Here is a 25,830-nt window from a genome sequence, read left to right on the forward strand (position 1 = left end):
AGGCATCCTGGGCAATCAGGCTTGATGTATGCAAAATTGCTACTTATAGATGGACATCTGGAGGTTATCAGCATTTACTTCAACGTTTTGCACAGCAGATTTTAGAATTTGACAGTTACTGGTGTCCTAAATTTATTTATACATGGTAGTGTTTTAATATTCTTTTATTTATTAAGATGTAGTTCTTTCTGAATATGTACCTCCCATTTAATTTTATTTTATGCATGGGACTAATCTGCTCCACATAATATATTTCAGGTAAGGCCTTGAAGGAGGAGTGTGTCTCATGACTTAAGTGCCACTCAGCGCTTAACACCCACTCAGGCGGGCTGTCTCCTCCAACCGGCTTGCCTATCTGTCCAGTGGCCAGCCCAATGCCTTCTATCCCCCACCACCTTCCACTTCCCTCTGAGGCTTGGAGGCTGCAGATCCTTGTTGTGTGAAAGCTGTCCCTGCCAGTGAGTTCCCTAACAGCTGCCTGCAGTCTTTCCAGGGCTGAATCTGCACGGAGCTTTTATTCCAGTCCCAGATCGATTAAGTCCCTGCCATCTCCACTGAATGCTATTTCCATTTTGATTTTGTCCGATTTAAAATTTCCCTCTGCAACAAGCATGATTGATCTGGAGTGACCCTACCTTTTCCTCGCAATATGCTAGAGTGGATATAACGCTCGATATTTGAAAAATCCACATGAGAAAGCAAACAGATCTCTGCCTGTTCCGAACTTGCTTCTGAGCTCCGTGGCAGAGAAGCCCTGATTGGCCAAGGCTTCATTTCCTCGTTCCCAGGTTGCAAGGTTGCCTTAAAGTGGAAGCTCTAACTTCTCTTGGCAGAAGCTCCGGAAGCCCTAACTTCTCTCGGCAGAGATTTGCCTCTTGATTTTTTTCCTCCCTCCTCTGCAGTATCCAATTGTCTCCCCACCCCTTCAAGAAAAGAATGAAAGAGGCTCCTGCTGTGCTTGGCTCCTCCCTCCCCTTCTGAGCTTCCCTAACCATGTGCAGAACACTTTTCTGTTTCAATGGGGGTGGGGGGAATAGAGGAAGACCTGAGTTCAAATCGATCTGGATTTAGCAGGATTACCAATGGAATAAACAAAGTAAATGCAGATTCAGGCCAGGTCCTGGGGAGAGGGGGAGGCCATTCACAGAGTTCTTCCACACCACACCCCTAATCTAGCACCTTGTTGTCTTCCTGAATGCAACGGGCTTGGCCCCTAGTGTATATTATATTCCGATGGATTGAATCTGGTGATTTTGAGCTGGTCTGTCACTATAATAATAAAGACTGATTGAATCTAAGGCAGACCAAGAGGAAAGAGGCTGCTTAGAGGGACTCAGTGGTTGCATAGCAAAAATATCGATCTCTGCATATCAAGCTTCTGTTACAGATATTACAGCAAACCAGGCTAGGTTTCTTTCATGTCAGTTGGCAACCATAAATTGCCCTTGCTTTCAACCAAGGAAGATATGGCTAAACACAGTAGCCATATGCATGCATTACAGTGAATGCACGCATAATCCACAAGTGATTTTGGTTTGTACATACATTGAGTAATTCTTACATTTTGTTCAATATACGTGCAGACAAATGCATGATTCAACCCCGACATTTATCCAGGTATTGATCCCCCAGCCTCCCCTATATTGTGAAAGTACATTGGCTCTTTCTGACAGAAGTATGTATACATGCAAGATGTAAGTGCCTTCAGTGTAACATCACTGTGTCTTATTTTTGAAAAGTGGCTTACCATTTGACCTTGTGTTTCTTTGTTTCATTGACTTCTTCCATCATGGTGTCCACTGGAGGCAACTTACATAAACCTAAAAGATAGGAGGAAAAGGAAAAGTTTTTTTTTTTTAGCAACATTCATTTGTCTTTTTAATTGCATAAGAAAAAAGATAAAGAATGCTCTCATTTTTTTGCAATGAATGATAAGTTATAGTGGGTCTCCATGATAAACGACATGACCACAAGGGGGAGACACAAAATTAAATGGGAACACTCACTTGAGTATCTCTGCAGCCATGCGAGTCATGTGATTTGCTTGTGGTAGTTTGGGTTCAGACATTATAGGGGGCATGGAAAATCTTTGTCTGGGGCATTGCTTGTGTGCCCAAGATGATGCCATGGCCAGGATCCCTTACCAGGGATTTTCTCTCAGTTTTCATGTCTCATGTGGTCAGAGCCCTCAGACAGCCCATCCTTGAGGGCGGTAGAGGATATAACACTTGTCTGTGTATGGCTGTTCAATGTCACTTTATGTATCATGGCCTTCTGTTCAAAAGAGTGCTGTTTTTCTTTACCATGTTCCAGCATGTATTTTAATTGAGACACTTGTAGAATCCTCCCTGCTTCTTTATAAGACAGTTCTGGGTGAAGGTCAATATCAGATGCTAAACAGCTGTTGGAAAGGTGATTCTCCATGGTCTCTTGTTTTGTGAGCTTACCTGGGTACTTTCTAGTACTGTACTTACTATGTATCCCATCTATGTCTGTATTCTTTGAAGGGGGAACACAAAGGCAGATTGAAAAACCCCCAATGGGCTCCTATTGAGAGCCCATGAGACCCAGTTTGGTGTAGTGATTAGGAGTGCGGACTTCTATTCTGGAATGCCGGGTTCGATTCTGCACTCCCCCACATGCAGCCAGTTGGGTGACCTTGGGCTCACCACGGCACTGATCAAGCTGTTCTGACCAAGCAGTGATATCAGGGTTCTCTCAGCCTCACCCACCCCACAGGGTGTCTGTTATGGGGAGAGGAAAGGGAAGGCGACTGTAGGCCGCTTTGAGCCTCCTTCAAGTAGAGAAAAGTGGCATATAAGAACCAACTCTTCTTCTTCTTCTTCTTCTTCTCCTCTTCTTCTTCTATGTGGGGGTGGGGGTGATAATGGATTGGATCCCACAGACCAAGTGTTCTAACAGTGACATGGAAGTTCGAAACATCTGATTTAGAGGAAGGTTCCTTCTGTTATAGGGATGTGCTGCCTTTCCTTGATTTTGCAGAATTATCATATTCCATCCTACCTACCTTTAAAGACTCGGGTGACCCAGCGGGCTTGGGTTTCCACGACTGGCATGACGGCCCCCAAAGGCCTGAGGAAGCCTATGATGGCCAGTGTTGGCTTTTCCAGCTGAGGCGGGAAAATGTATTTATACAAGGAAGCGTGTTGGTTCTCCACCTTGAGGATGGACTCATCGATGAAAGGGAAAGAAGCTTTGTAGCCTGTGGCAAAGACCACGACGTCCACTTCCTCTTCGTCTTGACTGTCCTTGAACACCACAGAATTTTCTTTGAACTCCTTCACACTGGGCCGGACGGTGAGCTTTCCAGTGATGATACATGCAGGAAGATCATCATTCAGAATTGGCTCCCTGATCATAGTCCTACAGTGGTGGGAGCAGGAGAGGACCATAAGAAAGACATTAGTATTTTGGCAATGTAGTTCAGCATGTTGTCAAAATGAGATGCAGGATCTCAGGCTAACTTTCTTTTACTGGCTTTCATTTTTTACTACCTCTTCTGACACTCTAAAGCAGGAATTCCCAGCCAGAGCTTCCTAGAGCTCCATAAGAGCTCCCCAGTGGCTCCCCAGCCTTTCTTCTATATGCCTTAATGCACTCAGCCACAACCTATTCCTGGGTCCATTCCGCACAACTTCAATGTTGCAAAAGGCTTGCAAATTGTAAACGCTACTAATTTGCAGTTACGCATGATGTCGCACACAATCTGCCACACTCCTGAAACAGTCCCGCAAAAAGAGATTCATTGTAGCGCTTAAAGGGAAATCCAGAAAAGTGGATTCACCCTCCGAAAAGCGCTACACTCTTGCAAACAATCTGCAACAGCAGCGAAAAAGACCTGTGCATTCCCATTGTTGCGGTTTCAGCAAAGTCCCTCCCCCTGGCTCTCTCCTCCGAACTTCTGGCAAAGCAATCGCCTTTTTTTTTCTTGGAGCGAGCGGAAAGCAACGAACTGGCGAGCCTTCATTCTCCCAGCGAGGCTTCTCCGGCTACAGTCCCTCCACAGAAGTGCTTTAAAGCTCCCCTAAGTCCCCAAGCACAACACAGCCCCGTTTGTCAGGGGGGGTGTTCACTCTGGGGAGAGTGGTAACGATGACTCTCCAGCTCACACGCCAGCTAGATGGGTCTCTATGTTAGGAGGAATCAAGGCATATTCGTTGCAACGTGTGTTTTTCTTTTTTTTTTTTAAACCTGTTCTTAAAGGGAAAGGGGCTTTTCGGGAGCATGATAACAGCCGCCCATTGGCTGTTCATTTGATTGACGGCCAGGGGCGGGACAAAGCACAGAAAAAATCGCTTCCTATATAGCGATTTTTGCGAGACCGGAAACCTGTGGAAAACTATTGAAATGCAACTAGATTCCACTACAAAGGCAGGTATGCGTAACGCTGAGATAGCACTATTAAAAATAGCGTTTCTGCTTTCAGGAACCAATTTGCAACATGGGTCCTTGTGCGGAATGGACCCTGGTATTCCCGTGAAAGCAGAGAACCAGTCACTTCCATTGACCTGGGGTGGCATTCTTGTGTGGTTACCAGGCCTGGGAAAGAGGGTGGTGCCTGGATGCCTACTCCTGCCTCAAACTGTCTCCTATCTTTCCCCTGCCTCAGCCCTCCTCAGGTATGGCAAGGAGGTACGGCCAGCTGACATCAATTCTGGCCCAGTTCCAGGGCCTCTCAAAGCCCGAAACATCACTCAGGCGCTCCTCCACGGTCTAAAGGTACATGTTCATATTTCTATATTTTAATTCTTATTTTTATATTCCAACGTTTCCCCATGATGTATGTACATATTAACACTGTAATTTTGGTTTTTGATAGAATTGTTTGATTTGAACTGGGGAAGGTCTTCCCTGAAACATTTTCCATATATTCTACAAGCATTTTCATATTGAAAATAAAAACTCCATTGGCAAGGAAAGAAACTTTGTCAACCTTTATTCTTATTCTCTATTGTACTTCACGCAATATAATTTCTTCTTCGTATGAATCTTCTACACTGTGTATTCCTAGTTCTTTTGTTATCGAGCTCACTTGGAAGTTGGCAGCACTGATGGATGCGTTGATTTTACTTTTCTGAATATGGCCTAGACCAGTGGTTCTCAACCTGGGGGTCACAACCCCCCCGAGGGGTTGTTTGGCCTTTCCTGGGGGGTCGTGGTGGCAGCGGCAGCGGTATGGTGCCGCCTCGGAGCTCACCAAGGTGGGGCAGAGGAGGCCAGCGCCATGCTGCCACTGTCGCCACCACTCCAGCCGCTGCTGTCACCTCTCCTGTGACTCTGGCCACCTTGGCACCACATTGGTAAGTTCCGAGGTGGCGCGTAAGAGGCCAGCACCATGCTGTCACTGCTCTGGCTGCCTCCGCCGCCACTCTACGCCCCCTTCAGTGAGAGCAACGGTGGTGTCTGCACATGCACGCTGCGCGAGCATGCACACAGGCACACGTTAGCGCACACACCGCCACCGCCCCGCCCCTGCTGTAGGGGTCACAGGGCGGTGGCAATTGAGAACCGCTGGCCTAGACATTCCCATTTTTATCCACACATATGTGCTATGCTTCTGACAGCTTTCTTTTCCCACATCAACTTCCAGTTTAGCTCCAAGTACCTCTCCTTAGGGACGATCCCATAATTTGTGTGATTAAACCACTGGTTCACTCGGAAGGCAACCAGCCAGTTAGTTAAACGACCGGGGAGGGCATTCCGGACGAAATTCATAAACCTGGTCAGGAACACCATGTCCCATGGGTAGCCATCGTCGAACACGCGGCTGATCAACCAAGCACCATGACCTGTGCTGATCATCGTCTAAGAAAAGAAACGTAGAGAAGATCACCAAGAGAGCACTTGACAGCAACCCACAGTCAAAACCTATAAGGAAGGCCATAGATTTCAATGAATTTTAGGGTGTAAGCTTGGAAGTCTGAGAGAATATCAAAATCGAAGACAGGGAAACCAAGAGGGCTCCCAGAAAATGTCATGCTAGACCTCCTGCCACCAAACATTACAATCCACATACAATAATAAAAATCAACGTACATTAGATGAAACCGGGGCCCCATCAGGAAACAGGAAATGTACAAACCCATATTAAAAGTAGATAAATGGAGACAGCGAGCTAAGCCCCTGACTACAGGTCAGATCATATCCTTATCCACTGGTTCCTATATATATTTGTGAAACAGCCTCGGGGGAAGAACGGTCCGGATGTCCGAGTTGGAATAGGGCCAATCAGGATGCAGCCAGCCAGCGGCCAGCCCGGTGAGGCGGGGGTCCCTTTCAAAGCCTGTTCATAGGAACGGGCTTTGTGGCTAGTCATTATATATAAACGATGCAGAAAACATGTTTTGTAGATGGACAACCCTGAAACTAAGACTGGGGCCTAGAAAAACTGACCCAGAATTTCACACAGAGTATCATTTAACTGTGAAAGATAAGTGGGATAGTAATTTACAAAACAGAATAAATATGAATAGCTCGGAAGGCAGATGCACACGGATTACTAAAGGAAACACACGTATGCATTAGCTTTAGTCTAAGGCTTAAACCAGAAACAGTTACGCAGTCACATAACTTCAATGTACACAGAGAGTATATGCACACAATCCATACATGGCAGAGGCAACGATCCCAAAGGTACTTCCCCATTGAATGACAAGACCTTTACTTCTATTTAGGATTGCTTCCCCAGTAGTCCACAAGGCAAGGTCCAGAGTCAACCAAAATACCCTTTTCCTCAGCCTTTCTGGGGAACTGAGACTCTTGGCAGATGCCGAAAATCTAGCTTTCCTCTGGACGAAATCTGGCCTTTATGTAATCTTCAGAAGCATTTGCCCACATATAATGAACGCTCTCCTTAAATAATCTCCCCTCCTTTTTCAGCTTTCAGGAAGTTCAGAAGTAGGGCTCCTGTAGACCCCAACCCTCTGCCAGATTCAGGTTGGAAAACTGCTGGAGATTTGGAGATGAAGCCCGAGGAGGACAGTGAGCTCAGTGGGGCAAAGTGTGATAGCCCCCACCCTTCAAAGCATCCATTTTTTCCAGGGGAACTGATCTCTGTAGTCTAGAGTTGAGCTGTAAAACCAGGGGATCCCGAGGGCTGTCACCCCCATTCATAAGCTACAGTTTCTGAAAGGAATTCAGAAAGACATAAAGGCAATTCTAATATTGCGAAATCCTTCCAGGGACAAATAAAAACTTCAGCTGACAGGACAAGATAGATGTTTGGGTGGAGAACTTCTGAGAAAGATCTAGTAACCCCTGTTTTAACTGCCAGCATTCTCCTATCCTCAAAACAGGCTCTCTGTGTTTACAAGAAATTCCTGCCACATGTTTAAAGGATTCATTTGAAGACAAAGTGTCTGTGGGGCAGGGTGTCCACTTGGTCCTGGCCTGGCGACAATCCGGCCCTTGCCTCACATGTTCCTCATGAAGAACTAAGAACGTACAAATGGGAAAACGTTCTCAGGGGCCTTCAGCTGTGGCGTTCCCATTGGGTCGATTCTGAAACCCGTCTGCCGCAAAACTCTCCCAGGGGTTCAGACGGCACGTATTAATTTTCCAGCTCTTTCGAAAGCTCGTTCCAGTTCAGAACAGATGGAACTGGTTCTCTGCCATTACGCATTCACTTTTCTGTTTTGAGCTGGTATAGAACACTGACAGATGCAGCTGCAAATAAAGGACGAGTAAAACCTATCCTAAAAGAACCTAAAAGAGCCTCTTGTGGCGCAGAGTGGTAAGGCAGCAGTCATGCAGTCTGAAAGCTCTGCCCATGAGGCTGGGAGTTTGATCCCAGCAGCCGGCTCAGGGTTGACTCAGCCTTCCATCCTTCCGAGGTCGGTAAAATGAGTACCCAGCTTGCTGCTTGGGGGTAAATGGTAATGACTGGGGAAGGCACTGGCAAACCACCCTGTATTGAGTCTGCCATGAAAATGCTAGAGGGTGTCACCCCAAGGGTCAGATATGACTCGGTGCTTGCACAGGGGATACCTTTACCTTAAAACCTATCCAGATAGGTGTAGTGGAACTAAGACTCCTGACTAATGCTGCCAGAGCAGATGCCAGGAGATTGTGCTGCCAGTGCTTGGGGAACATGGAGTTTAGGGAGGATATGAAGTCACTTCCAGGGGGTGCTCAAGGAATTTCCCCTAAGCTCTACAGTAAGCACCATAGAGACTAGGAAAGATTCCTAAAGGTATTTTCATTTTCCTCTTGTGCCTCAAAGTTTTCAAGGGAGGAGATTGGGGTTAGGGTAGCCCCACCAGGCCAAGGGAGCTGAAAAACCTAGTTATAATTGTGCAAGAAAACACAATTCTGAAAAGAAGTGGAACTGTGATCCTCTTTTCCAAATGTCAGTAAAACATAGTGCAGTCCAGTTCCAAAGCACAAAGCAATTGAGACCAAAAGTACCTTTTTTGCTACGCGACTGGCTTCCACGGCAATATCGACTCCCGAATTCCCCATGCCGACAACAACAACTTTTTTACCAACAAAAACATCTGGAGTTTTGTATTCCCGGCTGTGGAAATACTTCCCTTTAAACTTGTCTATGCCTGTGTGGAAACGAGAATGAAACTTGAAGGATGTACAGTAGCTCAACCCCTGTAAGAAGACCCATGCCCTTGTAATCTGTCCCTCTGCTCAGTCACATCTGCTCAGTCACATCAGAAACCTTCCTCTGGAGGAAGAATCTTCACCTCGGACCAGAGGAAGGCTTGAGATATGGCTGGCATGGGAGGATACAAGCATACATGTGTTGGCATTTATTTATTGGCACCTCAAAAAGGATGTGGACAAGATTGACAGGGTACAGTGACAAGGATGATCCAGGGCCAGGGGACAAAGCCCTAGGGGGAAAGGCTGAGGGACTTGGGAAGGTTCAGCCTGGAGAAGAGGAGGTTGAGAGGGCTCAGGATTGCTCTCTTTAAGTCAGGGGTAGTCAGACTGCGGCCGTCCAGATGTCCATGGACTACAATTCCCAGAATCCCCTGCCAGCATTTGCTGGCAGGGGCTCCTGGGAATTGTAGTCCATGGACATCTGGAGGGCCGCAATTTGACTACCCCTGCTTTAAGTACTTGAAAGCCACCTCTGTTCAGACTCTGCTTTGAATACCCTAGAGGAGCCTTTCTGAACTTTTTCACCATTGAGAAACCCCTGAAACCTCAAAAGTGGGGCCATCTTGTAGAGCAGTGGTCCCCAACCCCCGGTCCAAGGACCAGTACTGGTCCGTGGATCAGTCGGTACCGGGCCGTGGCTCCTCCCCATCCTCCTAACCGTCTGCTGCCTCAGGGGCTGCCCTGCCACTCTGCCACCAGCTTACCTTTGGTGCTCTCCAGTGGCTATCATGGCTAGGGCCCAGCTGCTGCGGGCGGCGGGAATCAGGGGCACCGGTGGGAAAGCAAGTGGAGCAGGGGCTCAGGTGGCAGCGACATCCCTTGGCAAAAGACTACCCCCCCCCCCCCAAGTCTCAGTAAAATTGTCAAGCGTTGACCGGTCTCCAGTGATAAAAAGGTTAGGGACCACTGATGTAGAGTATGTTTTTGAAGCATAGCTGTGGACATGCCCACACAGGGCCCCTCTCCTTCCCACCCCCTCCAGGCCCATCATAGGCCATTTTGGGAAGGGGAGGCATGTTGGCATATATTAAAAATTTAATAGGCTGTCAAGAAACCCCAGAGCTGCCCTAGGAGGCTGAGATAAACTGTTTGTGACTTGCTGGTGTCTTCCACCACCACATGAATGAAACAAGTGAATTTTTCCTGCACTGTGTTATTTCAGCCAGCTGGAGAGGGACTCCCATGAGTGCCTATTCCACCCTATATTAAATATATCTTTATACAGCTTTGCTGTATAAATAAAAGGGTAAGGGATAGGTGGGCGGAGAGTGGGTGGAGCCTGTCCAGACTTTGGGCCAATCAGGAGATGCAAAGTGCTTCCTGATTGGCCCGAAGTCCAGTCAGCCCCCCCCCCCCAGCCCAGCCAGGAGTGTTCTGGCAAACTCACTGCCATTGCGCTCCTGGCCACCCCAGCCCAGTGGTGAGTGTGGTGGCGAAGGATGGATACTCTCCCCCCTTGGCCCAGAAAGCCCTCACGCACCTCTATGTTATGAATGCAGACTCCATGCATGCCATGAAGCGTTAAGACATCCTAGTTGTCAACAAATTCAAACCATATATAGTGCATTGCCTATTAGTGATCCACACTTAAAAAGGCCTCTGCTAGGAAGACAAAAACATCCTTGCGTAAGAGGAGACAACAGATGGAAACAAGATGTGTGCGTGTGTGTGTGTGGGGGGGGCTCTGTTATTCTTTCTGCCAGACATGTGGAAGAGCTTTATGAATTGCAGCACGAAGCTGAGGGAAACTCAGCACCAGCAATACCGGGGAAAGAGTCGAGAGGCAGTGAGGGTTCCGTGAGGTAACCAATGCCAACCATCACAGCATCAAAGATGGCGGTCTTCTGCTTCCCATTTGTCTCCGTGATGACGTCCCACTGGCCACTGGTCGAGAAGTCAGGGCGCTTCTTGATGCTGATCACAGTAGTCTGAAATGTTTTGAGAAAATGGCAGCAGTGAGTCTAGAAAGCAGTGAGCCCATGAATGCGCACCACTGGATTTCGTTATCTGGGTTTTTCTTCCTAAAAAGAAGGGTTGGTTTTGATATCCCTCTTTTCATTGCTGAAAATAGTCTCAAAGCAGCCTACCCTTCCTCCACCTACAACAGACACCCTGTGAATTAGGTGGGGCTGAGAAAGCTCTGACAGAACTGTTCTGAGAACAGCTCTAAGAGAACTGTGAGTAGCCCAAGGTCACCTAGCTGGCTGCACATGGAGGTGTGGGGGATCACATTCAACTCTCCAGATTAGAAGTTGCCGCTCATAACCACTACACCAAGATGGCGAGCATATTTCTGGCAATTGCTAGGACGACTGTACGTATCACCCAGTAAGGACACAGCAATACTGGCAACATGGCTATTTTCAAATTTTACTTTCCACCCACCAAACAGGCAATGGGACTTGCTAAAGAGAAGCCTCTTTGTCATGATGTGAAGTCTGGCAAACTTTAATTCCAGTCAGATTTAATTGACCTAGCTGGAAGAATGCAAGGTTTGTCTGCAACGTCCAATTACTACTTATTATTTTTTTTTCATTTCATTTTAAGACAATCTCAAGTTTAGCTAAAGGAAAACAGGGCAGTGGTTTTTAACAATGGTGGTTAAGATTTAGGGCAGGTATGTCAATTAGATTGCTGATTTTTTTTTAGGTTAGTATGTTTCTGCCACAAGTGTGGGAATGTTTTGCGTTCTGCCATGTGGCTTTCATTGTGGTATGAAGGAGCATGTGAGGAGCAGCACCCAAATTTAGAGAGAATCTCTTAGGAGATCTGAATGTTTTCACTAGTAAACTAAGAAGGGTACGTATGGCTTGTCTTCTAAGTCAGGTCAAATTTGGGCAGGTTTTTTTTTGCACATATTTTCTTCTCTCTAGAGATCAGTTCTATATTGCATGGCTGCATTAAAACCAGCAGTTTAAATTGGCAGGGATATACACTGGATATACAGTGATTTAATATAAAATTGACCACTAGGGGGATCAAAATACATGTGGGAAAGCACACTGTTCCCTCCCCCCCAGCAATAGGGACACAATAGGAATGGGGAAACACCAAACCGATAATGCTCCTCAGAATAAAGAGTAGTTTCACAAAGGCACGGGATCGGTAATCAATAATTGACGAAACAGCACTAATGACATCAAAAGAAGAACCACAGGATATCTTGGATCCTTTTTTTTCTTGGATGCTTTAGGATCCTTAGGGCTGATCCTGTGTTGAGCAGGGGGTTGGACTAGATGGCCTGTATGGCCCCTTCCAGCTCTATGATTCTATGATTCTACCTCTTGAATACAGCAACAAAAATGACTCCAAAGGCCAGGTAAGCATTTTTGGGCTTGTTTTAATGAAAGGTCTCCTATCACTTTAGCTTTGGGATTTTTTTTTTGCTGGACCAATTCAGCTTGCTGAAATAATTTTGCCAGAAATTTGTAGAAGGTATTATATATGCATCGCAATCATGCCAAATGCACGGCACAGTCCAAAGCAAAATTTGTGGTGCAGCCTTCCTGAGGTTATAGAAATCGATAGAAGGGTATCGATAGTCGTTTTCTGGGATGGAGCCTTTTTGTGCTGGAGTTGCAATGAACCAGGTTCACACATCTAAACCTACCGATTTTTTATAATTGCATTTGGCTCCAGATCCGAATGGATGCAGAGCTATGATAACTTACCTGGAACTGCATATACTTCTGGAGGTTAAAGTGTTTTGTGTACAGACGCAGATATTCCAGGAACTTGGCATTGGGTAGAAAGACCGGGAAATCTTCTGGGTAGGGAAAGTCCGAGAAGGCCGACATCTCTTTACAGGTGTTGCTGACCAATGATCTGTAGGCGCTGGGCTTTCCCTCTTCCACGTGTTCCTGTCCAAAGAAGAGAAGCACATAAAGGATTTTACCACGATTTATTGGATAGTATTTTTAGGGAGATCCCTAAACACATTTTCAACTGTCGATTTCCGTTTTGTAGTGCAGCCTTTCCTAACCTTTTTCCCACTGAGTAACCCCTGAAACATTCTTTAAGCTTTGACTACCCCCAAAATGATGTCAGAAGACCATACATGGTGATAATGCCTGATAAAGTTTTATCCTTCCGAGGTCAGTAAAATGAGTACCCAGCTTGCTGGGGGGTAAACGGTAATGACTGGGGAAGGCACTGGCAAACCACTCCGTATTGAGTCTGCCATGAAAACGCTGGAGGGCGTCACCCCAAGGGTCAGACATGACTCGGTGCTTGCACAGGGGAAACCTTTACCTTTACCTTTACCTTTACCTAGACGCACTTTAGTTGGCAGGGTGATGTCTCTGCTTTTTAGGACGCTGTCTAGACTTGCCATAAGCAATATATGGCTGTGAAAGTTGGACCATAAGGAAGGCTGAGCGTCAAAGAATTGAGGCTTTTGGACTCTGGTGCTGGAGAAGACTCTTGCGAGTCCCTTGGACCGCAAGGCGAACAAATCAGTCAGTCCTTGAGGAGATCAGCCCTGACTGCTCCTTAGAAGGCCAGATCCTGAAGATGAAGCTCAAATACTTTGGCCACCTCATGAGAAGGAAGGACTCCCTGGAGAAGAGCCTAATGCTGGGAGGGATTGAGGGCAAAAGAAGAAGAGGACTCAGGGAGGATGTATGTTTGCCGGGGGGGCGGGCGGCAAGGTGCTTTGTCCCCCCCCCATTCCCCCCTCCTTCACAGCCCCCGCTAGCGCCCATTGCATTTCTTATTCAATGGGCTTTTTGGCTAGTTAAAAATAAAAGTTTGAACTTGCTCTGTGTTAACTGACATGAGACTGCTGCATTTGGTTTTCAAAACAGGGAAACTAGCATGGAGTCACTTCGCCAGTGGATCTTAAAAAGAAGAGTGAGTTGAGAAACGGGTACCCCCTAAAGGTTTGAGACCCCCCCCAGCCTTATTGGTTAGGCCTCCCACAGAGAGTTCCAAGTCACCAGAATAGTCACGTGCATCACATCAAATTCAGCATCAGAAAGGAAATGATAAGCCACAAACACATCTATACAAAGGTGCATTACAGAACTGCAGTTTGATATGGATCCTCCAAACATTCGACAGCAGGACCATTCCTGCCACATCATATGTTACAAGGACACGTTCTTGAGTCTGTACCTCTCAGACCTAGGGGTAGACCAGGCATGCCCCCCCACCCCCTAAAAACACTAGCATTTCAAGAGTTGCCATTCAAACTTTCACATGTAAAAATTAAATTTGACTTACTTTAGAATGGGAATTTTCACACCACCGGGGGCAAGCGGGATGGTACTTCCAGAGTTGTCAGATTCCTTTTGGCCATTGTCAGGAGATGTGGGGGGGGGGGGGAGGAGGAGGGGAGGGTTCTCAGATCGAGGTTGGAAAACTGCTGAAAATTTGAGAATGGTGTCTGGGGACCTCTGTGGAGTACGATGCCAACCAGTTCATCTTCCCAAACAGCCTTTTTCTCCAGGGGAACAGATCTTTGGAATCTAGAGATGGGCTGGAATTCTGGGGGATCCCAAGGTAACACCTGGAGGCTGGCTTCCCTCAACCTATAGCCTCATTCGCCCACCCCAAGGGGCCAGTGGGCCCCGGAGCCGGGCAGGGAGGGCCTGCCCTACAACTCACCGTGACTCGCCACACTCCGCCAATGTCACCGGTTCTCTCGAAGCAGGTGGGCTCCAGCCCCTCGTCCAGGCAGCATTTGATGCAGGCCAGTCCACTCACACCTGCCCCAACGATGGCTACTCTCTTGGCCATGGCTCCTTGAAACCGAAGACAAAAAGCATCGCAGGTATTTAAAGGGGAGAATGGCTTTCCGGAAGCAGCTCAATTCAATGCATTTATTTACAGCCGTTTGACCAGCAAATGCCAAAAAACCACCAAAATGTCAAAATACACATAAGGATTAAAACAGCCTAGCATAGATTAATAGTATATGTCCATAGTGACAAGTGAATTTTAAAAAGTGATAAGAATGCGGTGGATTGTTTACTGTGTCCCGCCATGAGTCCTTGGAGAGTGGCGGGATATAAATTGAAATAGTTAAACAAGCAAACAAAGAAACAAATAAATATAATGATAATTTTAAAACTATATCATTCTTTTAAAAAGCTTTGCGTTTGCAAATCGCAGCAAGGCAAAATTTTGCAAGCCTATACGATATTCTCTTGTGCTTGCCATCCAAAAGATGTCTCAAGATTAGACCCTCAGTGTGTTTGAAATGATTTTCCAGGGGGATAAAATGCGTAAGAAGAAGAAGAAGAAGAGTTGGTTCTTATATGCCGTTTTTCCCTACCCGAAGGAGGCTCAAAGCGGCTTACAGTCGCCTTCCTATTCCTCTCCCCACAACAGACACCCTGTGGGGTGGGTGAGGCTGAAAGAGCCCTGATATCACTGCTCGGTTCGGTCAGAACAGTTTTATCAGTGCCGTGGCGAGTCCAAGGTCACCCAGCTGGTTGCATGTGGGGGAGTGCAGAATTGAACTGGGCATGCCAGATTAGAAGTCCGCACTCCTAACCACTACACCAAACTGGTAAGAAGAGGCATAATTAAGAATTTATTTTATTTTATTTTTCAGTTTGTATACCACTGCTCTTCCAATGGTCTCGCGGCGATTCACAGTGGTAAAAACATTAAAAATAGAATAAAACCCCATCAAAGGCGGCAGACGATCACATATTAAACTTCTAATTACCCCCCATCCCTTCCCTCCTCATTCAGCCAGAGGCCAAGTCTTCTTCCACTAGGAGACGGTGTCATATCTGGATAAACCTTGGAGGGGATCCTCAGATGGAATACCAGGACTCCACCGTCGCCTCAACCACACGCCTGGCAGAAGAGGTCCGTCTTGCAGGCCCTGTGGAAAGCTGACAACTTTGGCAGGTAATGACTGGGGAAGGCACTGGCAAACCACCCTGTATTGAGTCTGCCATGAAAACGCTGGAGGGCGTCACCCCAAGGGTCAGACATGACCCGGTGCTTGCACAGGGGATACCTTTACCTTTTGGCCACAAGGGTGCAGCAAAGGGTGCTCTGGCTGTGGATTGCTTGCAGGGAGTTTGACTTGACAGTATGGAGTAGAAGGTTGCAAGGGCAGAGGAGATGCTTGGTGGGGTTGGAGGTACACCCCTCTGAGGGGCGGGACGGGCTCAAGGAATATAACTGGATAAGGAGTTATGCTTCCCATTTTACTCCTGTGTGCAAAGGGGAGAGGGAGAAACTGGCCCAAACCATTCTTAAATATGCCGCAGGGTTTCTGAACTTAAAACAAATTGAGGGCTGAATGGGTGCAGAAGGAAAATCACCCCCAATTTTTTGTGGCATGGATAATGTGATGGGAAAGCAGAAGGGCTGGCAAAAAATTCGGGGGAAGGTGGGAGGCACACACTCTGAATGCGAGGGGCTCATGGGAATTTTAATCCATGGACATCTGGAGAGCCACAATTTGTCCTCCCCTGGCATAAGGGCACCAGCCTCCACACTGACTGGGCCTGGAAGTTGCCTGGAATTACAGTGTTCTCCCGACTACACAAATCATGTCCTGTGGATGAAATGGCAGCTTAAGAAGGTGACCTCTGTGGAGTGACATCCTCTTTGAACTCCCTCTCCAAATTGCACCATCTCCAGTCACCGTCCCCAAATCTCCAGGAATTTCCCCAGCCTAGAGCTCAAAGAAGTCATTTTTTAAAGTCTTTTACCCTCAGCATTCCATTATTTCCCCCGAGAAGGAAAAAGCGGCTGTACCCCTTTAAAAATGAATTGCTCTCCATGGAAAATCCCCAGTTAAGAATTAACTCAAGGGCAGATGCTTGAGCTCCTCAAGAAGCCATTTTTAAAATGCTTGGGCACCTCTTACGCAAACGCAAAGTTATGTCGAGGAGACTGTCTGAATGCCCATCGGATTCCACAGTAAGCACGCCTACCTTCTCTCCGTCCAGAGAGTAAATATTTTACAGCCCATTCAGGCGTTTTGCTGCTCCCTTCAACTGAGGGGTTGCATACTGACAGGGAGACCTCTCTTAGGAACTGAAGTTCATTGGTGAGAAAAATACAAAAGTCCAACAAATATGAGAAACCCTGGAACTTGTTCCTGAGGCTCCTTTGCAAAAGGGGCTCACTTACAGTCGCCATTGTTTGTTCTGCAGATCTTTGGTGCGTCCCAGGCAGAAATTCAAAAGGCAAAGATTACCACACCTTTATCTGTTGACTTCCACATCAGTTTATTTAATTTATACCCTACCTTTATTTATACCCTTCTTTTCTCCCTAATGGGGTCCCAAGGCAGCTTGCATTATTTTAATCTCCTCCATTTTATCCTCGCAACACAACAACCCTGTGAGGTAGATTGGGCTGAAATAACGTGAGTGGCTCAGAGTCACCTAGCAAGTTTCCATGGCCAAGTCAAGGATTTGAACCTGGGTCTCCTAGTCCAATACTCTAGCCCAGGGGTAGTCAAACTGCGGCCCTCCAGATGTCCATGGACTACAATTCCCAGGAGCCCCTGCCAGCATTTGCTGGCAGGGGCTCCTGGGAATTGTAGTCCATGGACATCTGGAGGGCCGCAGTTTGACTACCCCCTGCTCTAACCCATTGAGAACCCCCTAGAACATTCTTCAGCTTTCGAAAAACCCCAGGAGTGACATGATTGTGCAGAATGTGGTTGGGAAGCAAAGCTGTGGACATGCCCACCCGGAGCCCCTCCCCTTCCCACCCCCTCCAGGCCCATCATTGGCCATTTTGAGAGGGGGGCAGACCAACATATGGTCATATCACCCAATAAATGTTCAACAAATATGAACAATATATTTAAATTGAATTAACTCGCACCCATTTGGAAAAAACCTCCCTGGACTGCCAAGAAACCCCTGCTCTCACCACTACACCTAGCTGGCTCTCCTTTGCTCTTCAAAGATCAATAAAAAGCAGCAGCATCCAGTGGCATATTCCCATGTATTTCTATACCCTGCCCCAAAACATCCCTTCTGTTGGCAGTGTTTAAATATGCAAATGGGTAAAGCACTGGCTGCTTAAAGAATAAATAGCTTTATTGCTGACATTGCTGGACTAGATGGACCTTGATCTTATTCAACAAAGAATTTAATGTTCTGAAGCAAGAGTGTATACTCAGGCTCATTAATATAAACTGGTTTTGCTTTAACTATTAAGAGATTTTGAGCAAGGACCTTTCTCCCATTTAAAATACATTAGTAGGCCAGGATAATTCGGCTTTTAAGAAGATGATGGTAGAGTTGCCAGGTCCCTCCCTCCACCAGATCCTGCCTCCCAGCTGCCAATCAGCGGGCCAGTGGGGGGACTTACCAGGAAAAAGAGGAAGACCCAGACCATGTTGTTGGCATGGCAGAGTAAGTAATGTCATCAGGCCAGTGATGTTTGGGTGACACTCTGGTATTTGGGCTAAACCTATATAGTAGAAGTTGTTTTTACCATAGAGTTTTTGCCCAAATGCCAGAACATGGCATTGGTGTTGCAGCATGATGACATCGTTTCCTGTGCAATACCAGCAATATAGCTTGGACCCTACACTCTCTCTCCTAGCATCCATCCATCCATCCATCCATCCATCCATCCATCCATCCATCCATCCATCCATCAATCAATCTTTTTATACCGCCCATCCGTATGGCTGTGAGCGGTATAAAACATCATAGGGTAATTAAAAAGAACAAATCTAGCAATCGTAACATAACATATCAGCTAGAACAATATTTCGACAGGAACGGTAACTTTGACAGAGCCCTTAGGTAGGTCGGTATATTCAAGTCATGGAAGGGCGTGTCTAGTGGGGGGGGAACCAGCAGATGTTGGGTCGGTCAGACTCAAGCAAATGTCTGGTGGAGGAGCTCCCTTTAGCAGGCCCTGCAGAATTGTGGGAATTCAGGCAGGATCCTTATCTCCTCAGGGAGCTCATTCCACCAGGTGGGGGCCAGGACAGAGAAGGCTCTGGCCCTGGTTGAGGACCGACGTGCTTCTTTGGGGTCTTCTTTGCGTAAACTCCCTCCATTCCCTGCTCGTTGCCAGAAGGGTCTTGGCAACCTTAGATGGTGGTGACCAGAAAAAACTGAAGACTGGGGGAGCTTGGTCTGTTTAGCCTGAAGAGGAGATGACTGAGAGGGGATCTGATAACCGTCTTCAAGTATTTAAAAGGCTGCCATAGAGTATAGAGCAGAGTTGTTCTTGCTTGCCCTGGAGGGATGGATCAGAACCAATGAAATTAATCCAAAAGGAATTCCATCTAAACACCCGGAAGAAGTTCCTGACAGTTAGAATGGTTTCTCAGTGGTGGGTTCCCCATCTTTGGAGATTTTAAAACAGAGGCTGGATAGCCACCTGGCAGAAAGGCTGATTCTGTGAAGGCTCAAGGGGGTGGCAGGTTACAGTGGATGAGCGATAGGGTTGTGAGTGTCCTGGATAGTGCAGGGGGTTGGACTAGATGACCCGTGAGACCCCCTTCCAACTCTTTGAATCTATAAGTTAAGTAACAGCACTGCAAAGGTGGCTGGCAGGCTGACACAACAATTCTGGCTTGTTTGGCTGACAGTAGGACTGGGAAGGGCCTTGCTTACTGAAACCCCTTTGCCCTTACTGGACACATCCACCACGGTAACTGCCACAAACAAACAACGAGAATTGAGGCCTTTCTCCTCACCGTTGTCTGCCCTGCAATCCTCAAAGCAAACGGAATACAGAAATGAATGCCTTTCCAGACCTTTGATGTTGATTCTGCCGCCATGCCTAATGGCAGCAAGGACCACCTGTGACCCTCCTGATGCACACTCACCCTTTTGCATGGGGAGGGCAATGCATGGATTTCCCCTTGAGCACACTGCTTTGGTGAGTGGAGCAGGGTACGCTAAAAATTCAGGTCTTCTGTTTGTGTGTACCGAAGTTGGAAAAGATGCATGTTGCCCCATTCACACAAAGTGGCAATGATTCATACTGGGAGGTTCCCTTGCAGGTTTGGGTTGGGAAATACCCAAAGACAATAGGGATGGAGTTGGGCGTGGGCAATTTAGCTGTTACTCTGGTTGGGGTAGGGCAGGCTGGCCTAGATTATGGTCTCTGCCCTAGATCACTGGGCAGGTCCCTCTCCTAAATGCTTTCGGTTGATCCTGCGTTGAGCAGGGGGTGGGACTAGATGGACTGTGTGGCCCCTTCCCACTCTAGGATTCTGTGGGTCTAGTTCAGCAGTGGAATGGGCTGCCTAAGGAGGTAGGAAGCTCCCCCTCACTGCAGTCTTGAAGCAGCAGCTGGACAGATCCCTCTCCTGAATGCTTTTGGCTGATCCTGCGTGGAGCAGGGGGTTGGACTAGATGGCCCGCACGGGTCCTTCCAGATTCTAAGAAAATAGGCTCAGAGGAAATGGATTTCCCCTCGTAGTCTGAAGATATTTTTGAAGACCTGGATTAATATTAGCCAAAGAGGATTCTCTGGCTGGAGGAAGAGGTTCTTCACTTGCTGGGGGGGACATCTGATTTTGTCTTATGAAACAGAATATAGCCAATCTTCTGACTTTCAGTCGCAGTAGCATTCGGTACACCCGGAACACATGATCGCTATGGTGATGTTTAAACATCCCTTCAAAATAAGATACAGACACGCCACAACAATGAACATAAGGAACATTTTATTTTCATGGAAATTTTAACTCATGACAATGACAAATCAGTAGGAACCCTGAGCTTGTTTCTCTGCAACGAGATAGTCCCATCTGGGAGTGATGGGAGATAATGACACCCGAAGTGTGTTGTAAAGGGCTGGGGGGGGGGGAAGGCGTCCTTCGCGGCCCACCTCCAATTAGTCGACGGACCACATGTGGTCCCCGGCCCACAGGTTGGGGATCACTACTCTAGTAGAAAAAGAATTTGTTTTTATAGCTCACTTTTCACTACCCAGAGGAGTCTTGAAGGGGCTTACAAACACCTTTCCCTTCCTGTGAGCTAGGTGAAGCTGTGAGAGCTTTGAGAGAACTCTGCGAGAACAGTTCTGAGAGAACTGTGACTAGCCCAAGGTCATCCAGCTGGCTGCATGCGAAGGAGAAGTGGAGAATCCAACCCTGTTCCCCAGATTTGAATCTGCTGCTCTTAACCATGGCACCACACTGGAGCACACCATAAGAGCCAAAGCTGAATTTTAATACATGACCAGGTCTACAGATTCTGAAGTTAATGTTTAGAGATAACTAAGGCATCAATTCTTGTGACCTCCAAACTGTTCCTGATTTTGAAACTTCTGTCTTGCCCAAGAAATCTACTCTCTTTCTATGATACATTTATTGTATATAGCCAAAGGCCATTACAAAGCACCGTTAAAACAGTAGAATCCAAATACAAATAAAACAGTACTTCTCCAGTATTACATAGATAAAACTGTAAACATGGGCTACTGAGTCACAGAAAGATTTTTAAAAAGTTGATGTGTCAAGGTGGAGAGACTCCTGTACAACTGCTTTGGCTTGAATCTTCCTGGCGGCCAAACAAAAGGTGCCACCCTGTATGAAATATAGGGGTCTCCATCTGATTACAGGTAGGTGAGTTTGTCAAAATCGGAAATAGGATATGTATTGGGTAATAACTTGGCAAGGAATTTGCCCCTGGGTTCGGAGGACAGGGGGCAAGCCAAAACATAGTGGGGCAGGTCCCCCAAAGATGAATTCCCACATATACAAAGGCTGTGGGTTTTGGGGAACAGCGTCCGAAAAACTCTCTTTATAAGTTTGCAGCACCACCGACCTAGATGTCATCACAGGTGATTACTTCTGGTAATGCACACAGTCTGCAAAACCCACTTCATTTGTATTGCTATTTAAGCCTCTTACAATGGCTTATGTAACTCCCGAGAAATGGTTAGGCAACACTCAGGGCCATTTCGCACGGGGATCTTTGTTGCAAATTGGTCACTGAATGAAAAATCGCCATTTAAAATAGTGGAATTCGTCGTTTTGCACACCTGGCTTTGTAGTGGAATCAGTTGCGTTTTTTAGCGTTTCCCACAGGCTTCCGGTCTCGGCAGAAATCGCTAGAAAGGAAGCGCTATTGCCAAGCTCGTCCCGCCCCTGGCCGTCAAGCAGCCAATGGGCAGCCGTTAGCATGCTCCCAAACAGCCCCTTTCCCTTTAAGAAAGGTTTAAAAAAAAAAAAACAGACCCATAGCAACGAATCTACGTAGATTCCTTGCACTGGAGAGACCCATCCAGCTGCCTAATGTGAGCTGTCGTTTTATCGTGTGATCATTGCCACGCTGCCTCGAGTGATAAAAAAAAATCCCCCCCCCCTCTCACGGGCCCGATTTTCAGCTGAATTAATGTGTAAAAAATAAAGGGACTTTATTTCAGCAAACGGGCTTTTATGTGGTTTGTGCTTAGTGACTAAAGGTGAAGGACTGAAGCCAGGGAAGCCTCTAAACAGAAAGAGGCTCGCTGGTGCGTTTATCCCCGCTCGCTCGGAGAAAAAAAAATGGCGATCGCTTCGCCAGACGTTTGGAGGACAGGCTCAGGAGGAGGGACTTTGAAGAACCCGCAACAATGGTAACGCACAGAACTTTCCCGCTATTGTTGCAGATTGGTTGCAGGAGTGTATCGCTTTCCGGAGGGTGAATCCACTTTTTGGGATTCCCCTGAAAGCGCTAAAACGAAGCGCTTTTTGCTGATCGGTTTCAGGAGTGTTGCAGATTGTCTACGACGTCGTGGGTAATGCCAAATTAGTAGCGTTTTCAATTAGCAACCATTGTGCTATTTTTAAGCCGTGCGAAATGGCCCTCAAGTTAGGTGGAGAGAGACAATGCTTAGCCCAGAAAAAAAGAGTCCAGTAGCACCTTTAACAGTGCCTGCACGCAAAAGCTTGAATAAAGTTTTGTTGGTCTTAAAGGTGCCATTGGACTCAGTTTTTGTTTTGCTGCTTGAGGCCAACACGGCTACCCACTGGAATCCATTCCTAGCCCAAGGCAGTGTTATAAGGTCACCAGACGACAGGTTGTATCTAGAGATCTCCTGCTTTTATGACTGACTTCCAGATGACAGTGATCAGTTCCCCTGGAGAGAATGGCTACTTTGGAAGGTGAATTCCATGGCATTATTCCCCGCTGTGTTAAGGGCCCTCCCTACCTCAAATTCTTCCCTTCCGGGCTCCATCCACCAAATCTCCTAGTATTCTCCCACCCAGAACCAGCAAACTTATGTTCTTGCCTGTTTTATAGTAGGAATAGGACTGGTAGTGATCCCAAGAACCACACATCAAAGCATCTGATGAAGTGTCCCCTAACTCATAAAGCTGAAGCAGAAACACAGTTTGTCAGTCTATTACAGGGGTAGTCAAACTGCGTCCCTCCAGATGTCCATGGACTACAATTCCCATGAGCCACTGCCAGCGAATGCCAGCATTCACTGGCATGGGCTCATGGGAATTGTAGTCCATGGACATCTGGAGGGACGCAGTTTGACTACCCCTGGTCTATTAGCTCTTGCTGGACTCCTGTTTTGTATGACCATGCAGACACAAACCAAGGGAAACTTTCCTTGGGGTGGGTTATTATGTCACAGGAATATCAAACTGTGGCTCTCCAGACATCAATGGACTACAATGACCATGAGCCCCTGTCACTTAGCCATGCTACCAGCAGCTCATGGTCATTGTAGTCCATGGACATTTGGAGAACTACAGTTTGGCTACTCCTGTGGAATAGTATAGCCTGATTTTTTCAGATCCCCGAAGTTAACGAGGGTCAGCACTTGAAAAAGGAGACCACCAAGGAAGGCTCTGCAGAGGAAGGCATTGGACAACTGCCTCTGCTTCTGACTTGCCTTGAAAGCCCCTTGCTGCGGTCGCTGTAAGTCTAAGCTCAGCAGGATCAGTACTTGGAAGAGAGACCACCAAGGAAGACTCTGCAGAGGAAGGCAAGGGCCAACCACCTCTGCATTGCACTTGCCTTGAGAATCTCTTGCTGGGGTTGCTCTAAGTCAGTTGTGACCTGATGGCACTGACATATGTATGCTGGAGGGATGGATCTCATTATATCTTGGATTGGTACTTGGAAGGGAGACCACCAAGGAAAACTCTGCAGAGGAAGGCAAGGGCCAACCACCTCTGCTTCTCACTTGCCTTGAAAAACTCTTGCTGGGGTCACCATACGTCTAAGCAATGCAGGGTCGGTACTTAGGAGAGACCACCAAGGAAGACTCTGCAGAGGAAGGCAAGGGCAGACCACTTCTGTTTCTCACCTGTCTTGCAAAGTCCCTTGCTGGGGTCATGCCATAAGTCAGCTGTGATCTGACAGGACTTTTGACAAACACACCAAGCCATTCCTTGCATGCAGATCAGTTCTGGAAAAGTTTCATTACAGGGCGTGATCCCTCGTGTTTGCCTTGTTATAGCCTGTTGACTGTTTCGGCTGTGGCTTTGACTGTTCAATATACAAATGCCAGCAGATGATAACATCTGTCTGCACGGTGTGAAGAATTCCATCAGCTGTCTTCTGTGTATCACCTGGCTGTCAAAGACTCAAAAGCATGCCTCCTGCTCCTTTTACTTTAAATTCACAGTTTTAAATATCATGCAGAAAGCACAGAATGACATAGAACTCCTAAGCAAACAAATAAAGGAAATTGCAATCATTCAAAGAAGAAATTGCAAGGGACTTTGACAAACTGACATGGTCTGCCCTTGCCTTCCTCTGAAGAGTCTTCCTTGGTGGTCTCCCATCCAAAGACTGACCCTGCTTAGCTTCTGAGATCTGGTGAGATCAGGCTATATCACCATGCCACCTTCCCTGCTGAATGCATATGTCAAAGCTTGCAAGTCACAACTCAGAGCAACTCCAGCAAGGTGCTTTCAAGGCAAGTGAGAAGCTAAGGTGGTTTTGCCTTGCCTTCCTCTGCAGAGTCTCCCTTGGTGGTCTCCCTTCCGAATCCCAGCCCTGCTTAGTGTCAGAGATCTGACGAGATCAGGTTGTATCACACCACCCTTCCCTCTCCTCCTATCCAATATCATTTCAGGATTAAAGTCTGGCATTTCTGTGTCTCCAAACACGTGCAAATGATCCTTCTTTAAGGAGCAGGACAATGCCGATTTATTGTTTGTTTTCGAGAATTGTCTCTCACCCCTCTCCTGCAACATGGAGCTAAGGGCAGCTTATGACATTTTTAAAAACATACAGCAGAACCCAGAGGATCTTCATTAGAACAGTTACATTCTCAACATTCACCCAGCACCAAGAGACATCCCTAGAAAAAAATCACGAAAGCTCCTACTCTGACACAAATGAGTCTTATTGGACTCTTGTTATTTTCGGTCTGGCAAAACCAAATACTGTCAAAAAGAAAAAAATTAACTAAAGGCCCGCCGGAACAATTCTGTCTTGCATGCCCTGCAGAATTTTGACAGGTCCCCCAGGGCCGCGACGGGCTGTGATGGAAAACGACCTTAAACAACAAACATCCCTTGAAATCTGACACAAACTAATTTATGTCAGCTCAGTGGAACCCCGTGATCGAGGTTTCAGGGAATGCAAAATGAGAAAATTGCCCCCAGATGCACAGGTGCATTTAAGGAGAGACAGATCAACTGATCGTACTCCTGTTGCCTTCTCTCCCCTTCTGTAGACAGAGGGACTCTTACCTCCCTTCTGACCGTGGATGGAAGCCTTGTTGGAGTCTCCGGATGAATTTGTTCCTAACGGAAGCAGCACAAATATTTAAGGAGCAGATTGAGAAGCTGGTGGTGAAACAATGGGGAAAGGGGGCAGTCCTTGAGCATTGAAAACACCCCCTTTTGGGGTGGTGTTGTCTGAAAGAACTTTGTCAGCACATGGAAAGGAGCCCTTTTGAGCACTGACTGGTTCTGGTGGAGTGACCAGCAGGACCAGCACCCAAAGCCCTTGAGTTGTGCTGGAAAGCGTGAGCAGTAAACTACCTCAAGCTTCATGCTTAAGCAATGGCTTTTCGGTTCAAAGCAATAAATGGTTTTGCTGAAACACTCAAGGAAGCTCAACAATGATAACTTGTCTGGCAAGAAAAGATGATCCTCAAACCAGTTCTACAGCCTATACCAGGGGTAGTCAAACTGCAGCCCTCCAGATGTCCGTGGACTACAATTCCCATGAGCCCCTGCCAGCAAACGCTGGCAGGGGCTCATGGGAATTGTAGTCCACGGACATCTGGAGGGCCGCAGTTTGACTACCTCTGGCCTATACGATGGATGTGAAG

The 25,830-nt window shown here is 47.0% G+C and overlaps 1 protein-coding gene across 2 annotated transcripts in view; it reads right to left on the reverse strand.

Annotated features, from left to right (window-relative positions):
* The window catches only part of FMO1 (flavin containing dimethylaniline monoxygenase 1), a 29,772-nt gene extending 4,340 nt beyond the window's left edge, over nucleotides 1-25,432 (reverse strand). For both annotated transcript variants that reach the window (XM_077332244.1, XM_077332246.1), the window contains exons 1-8: nucleotides 25,244-25,432; nucleotides 14,242-14,378; nucleotides 12,306-12,494; nucleotides 10,400-10,562; nucleotides 8,428-8,570; nucleotides 5,627-5,826; nucleotides 3,029-3,384; nucleotides 1,748-1,820 (exon numbers count right to left, since the gene is read on the reverse strand). In XM_077332244.1, the coding sequence (XP_077188359.1) occupies nucleotides 1,748-1,820; nucleotides 3,029-3,384; nucleotides 5,627-5,826; nucleotides 8,428-8,570; nucleotides 10,400-10,562; nucleotides 12,306-12,494; nucleotides 14,242-14,373 (1,256 nt within the window). In that variant the 5' untranslated portion in view covers nucleotides 14,374-14,378; nucleotides 25,244-25,432. The remainder of the gene's footprint in view (nucleotides 1-1,747; nucleotides 1,821-3,028; nucleotides 3,385-5,626; nucleotides 5,827-8,427; nucleotides 8,571-10,399; nucleotides 10,563-12,305; nucleotides 12,495-14,241; nucleotides 14,379-25,243) is intronic.
* Nucleotides 25,433-25,830: the final 398 nt, after the last annotated feature.

The sequence above is a fragment of the Paroedura picta genome, chromosome 4 (assembly GCF_049243985.1).
Source record: "Paroedura picta isolate Pp20150507F chromosome 4, Ppicta_v3.0, whole genome shotgun sequence".
Taxonomy (NCBI): domain Eukaryota; kingdom Metazoa; phylum Chordata; class Lepidosauria; order Squamata; family Gekkonidae; genus Paroedura; species Paroedura picta.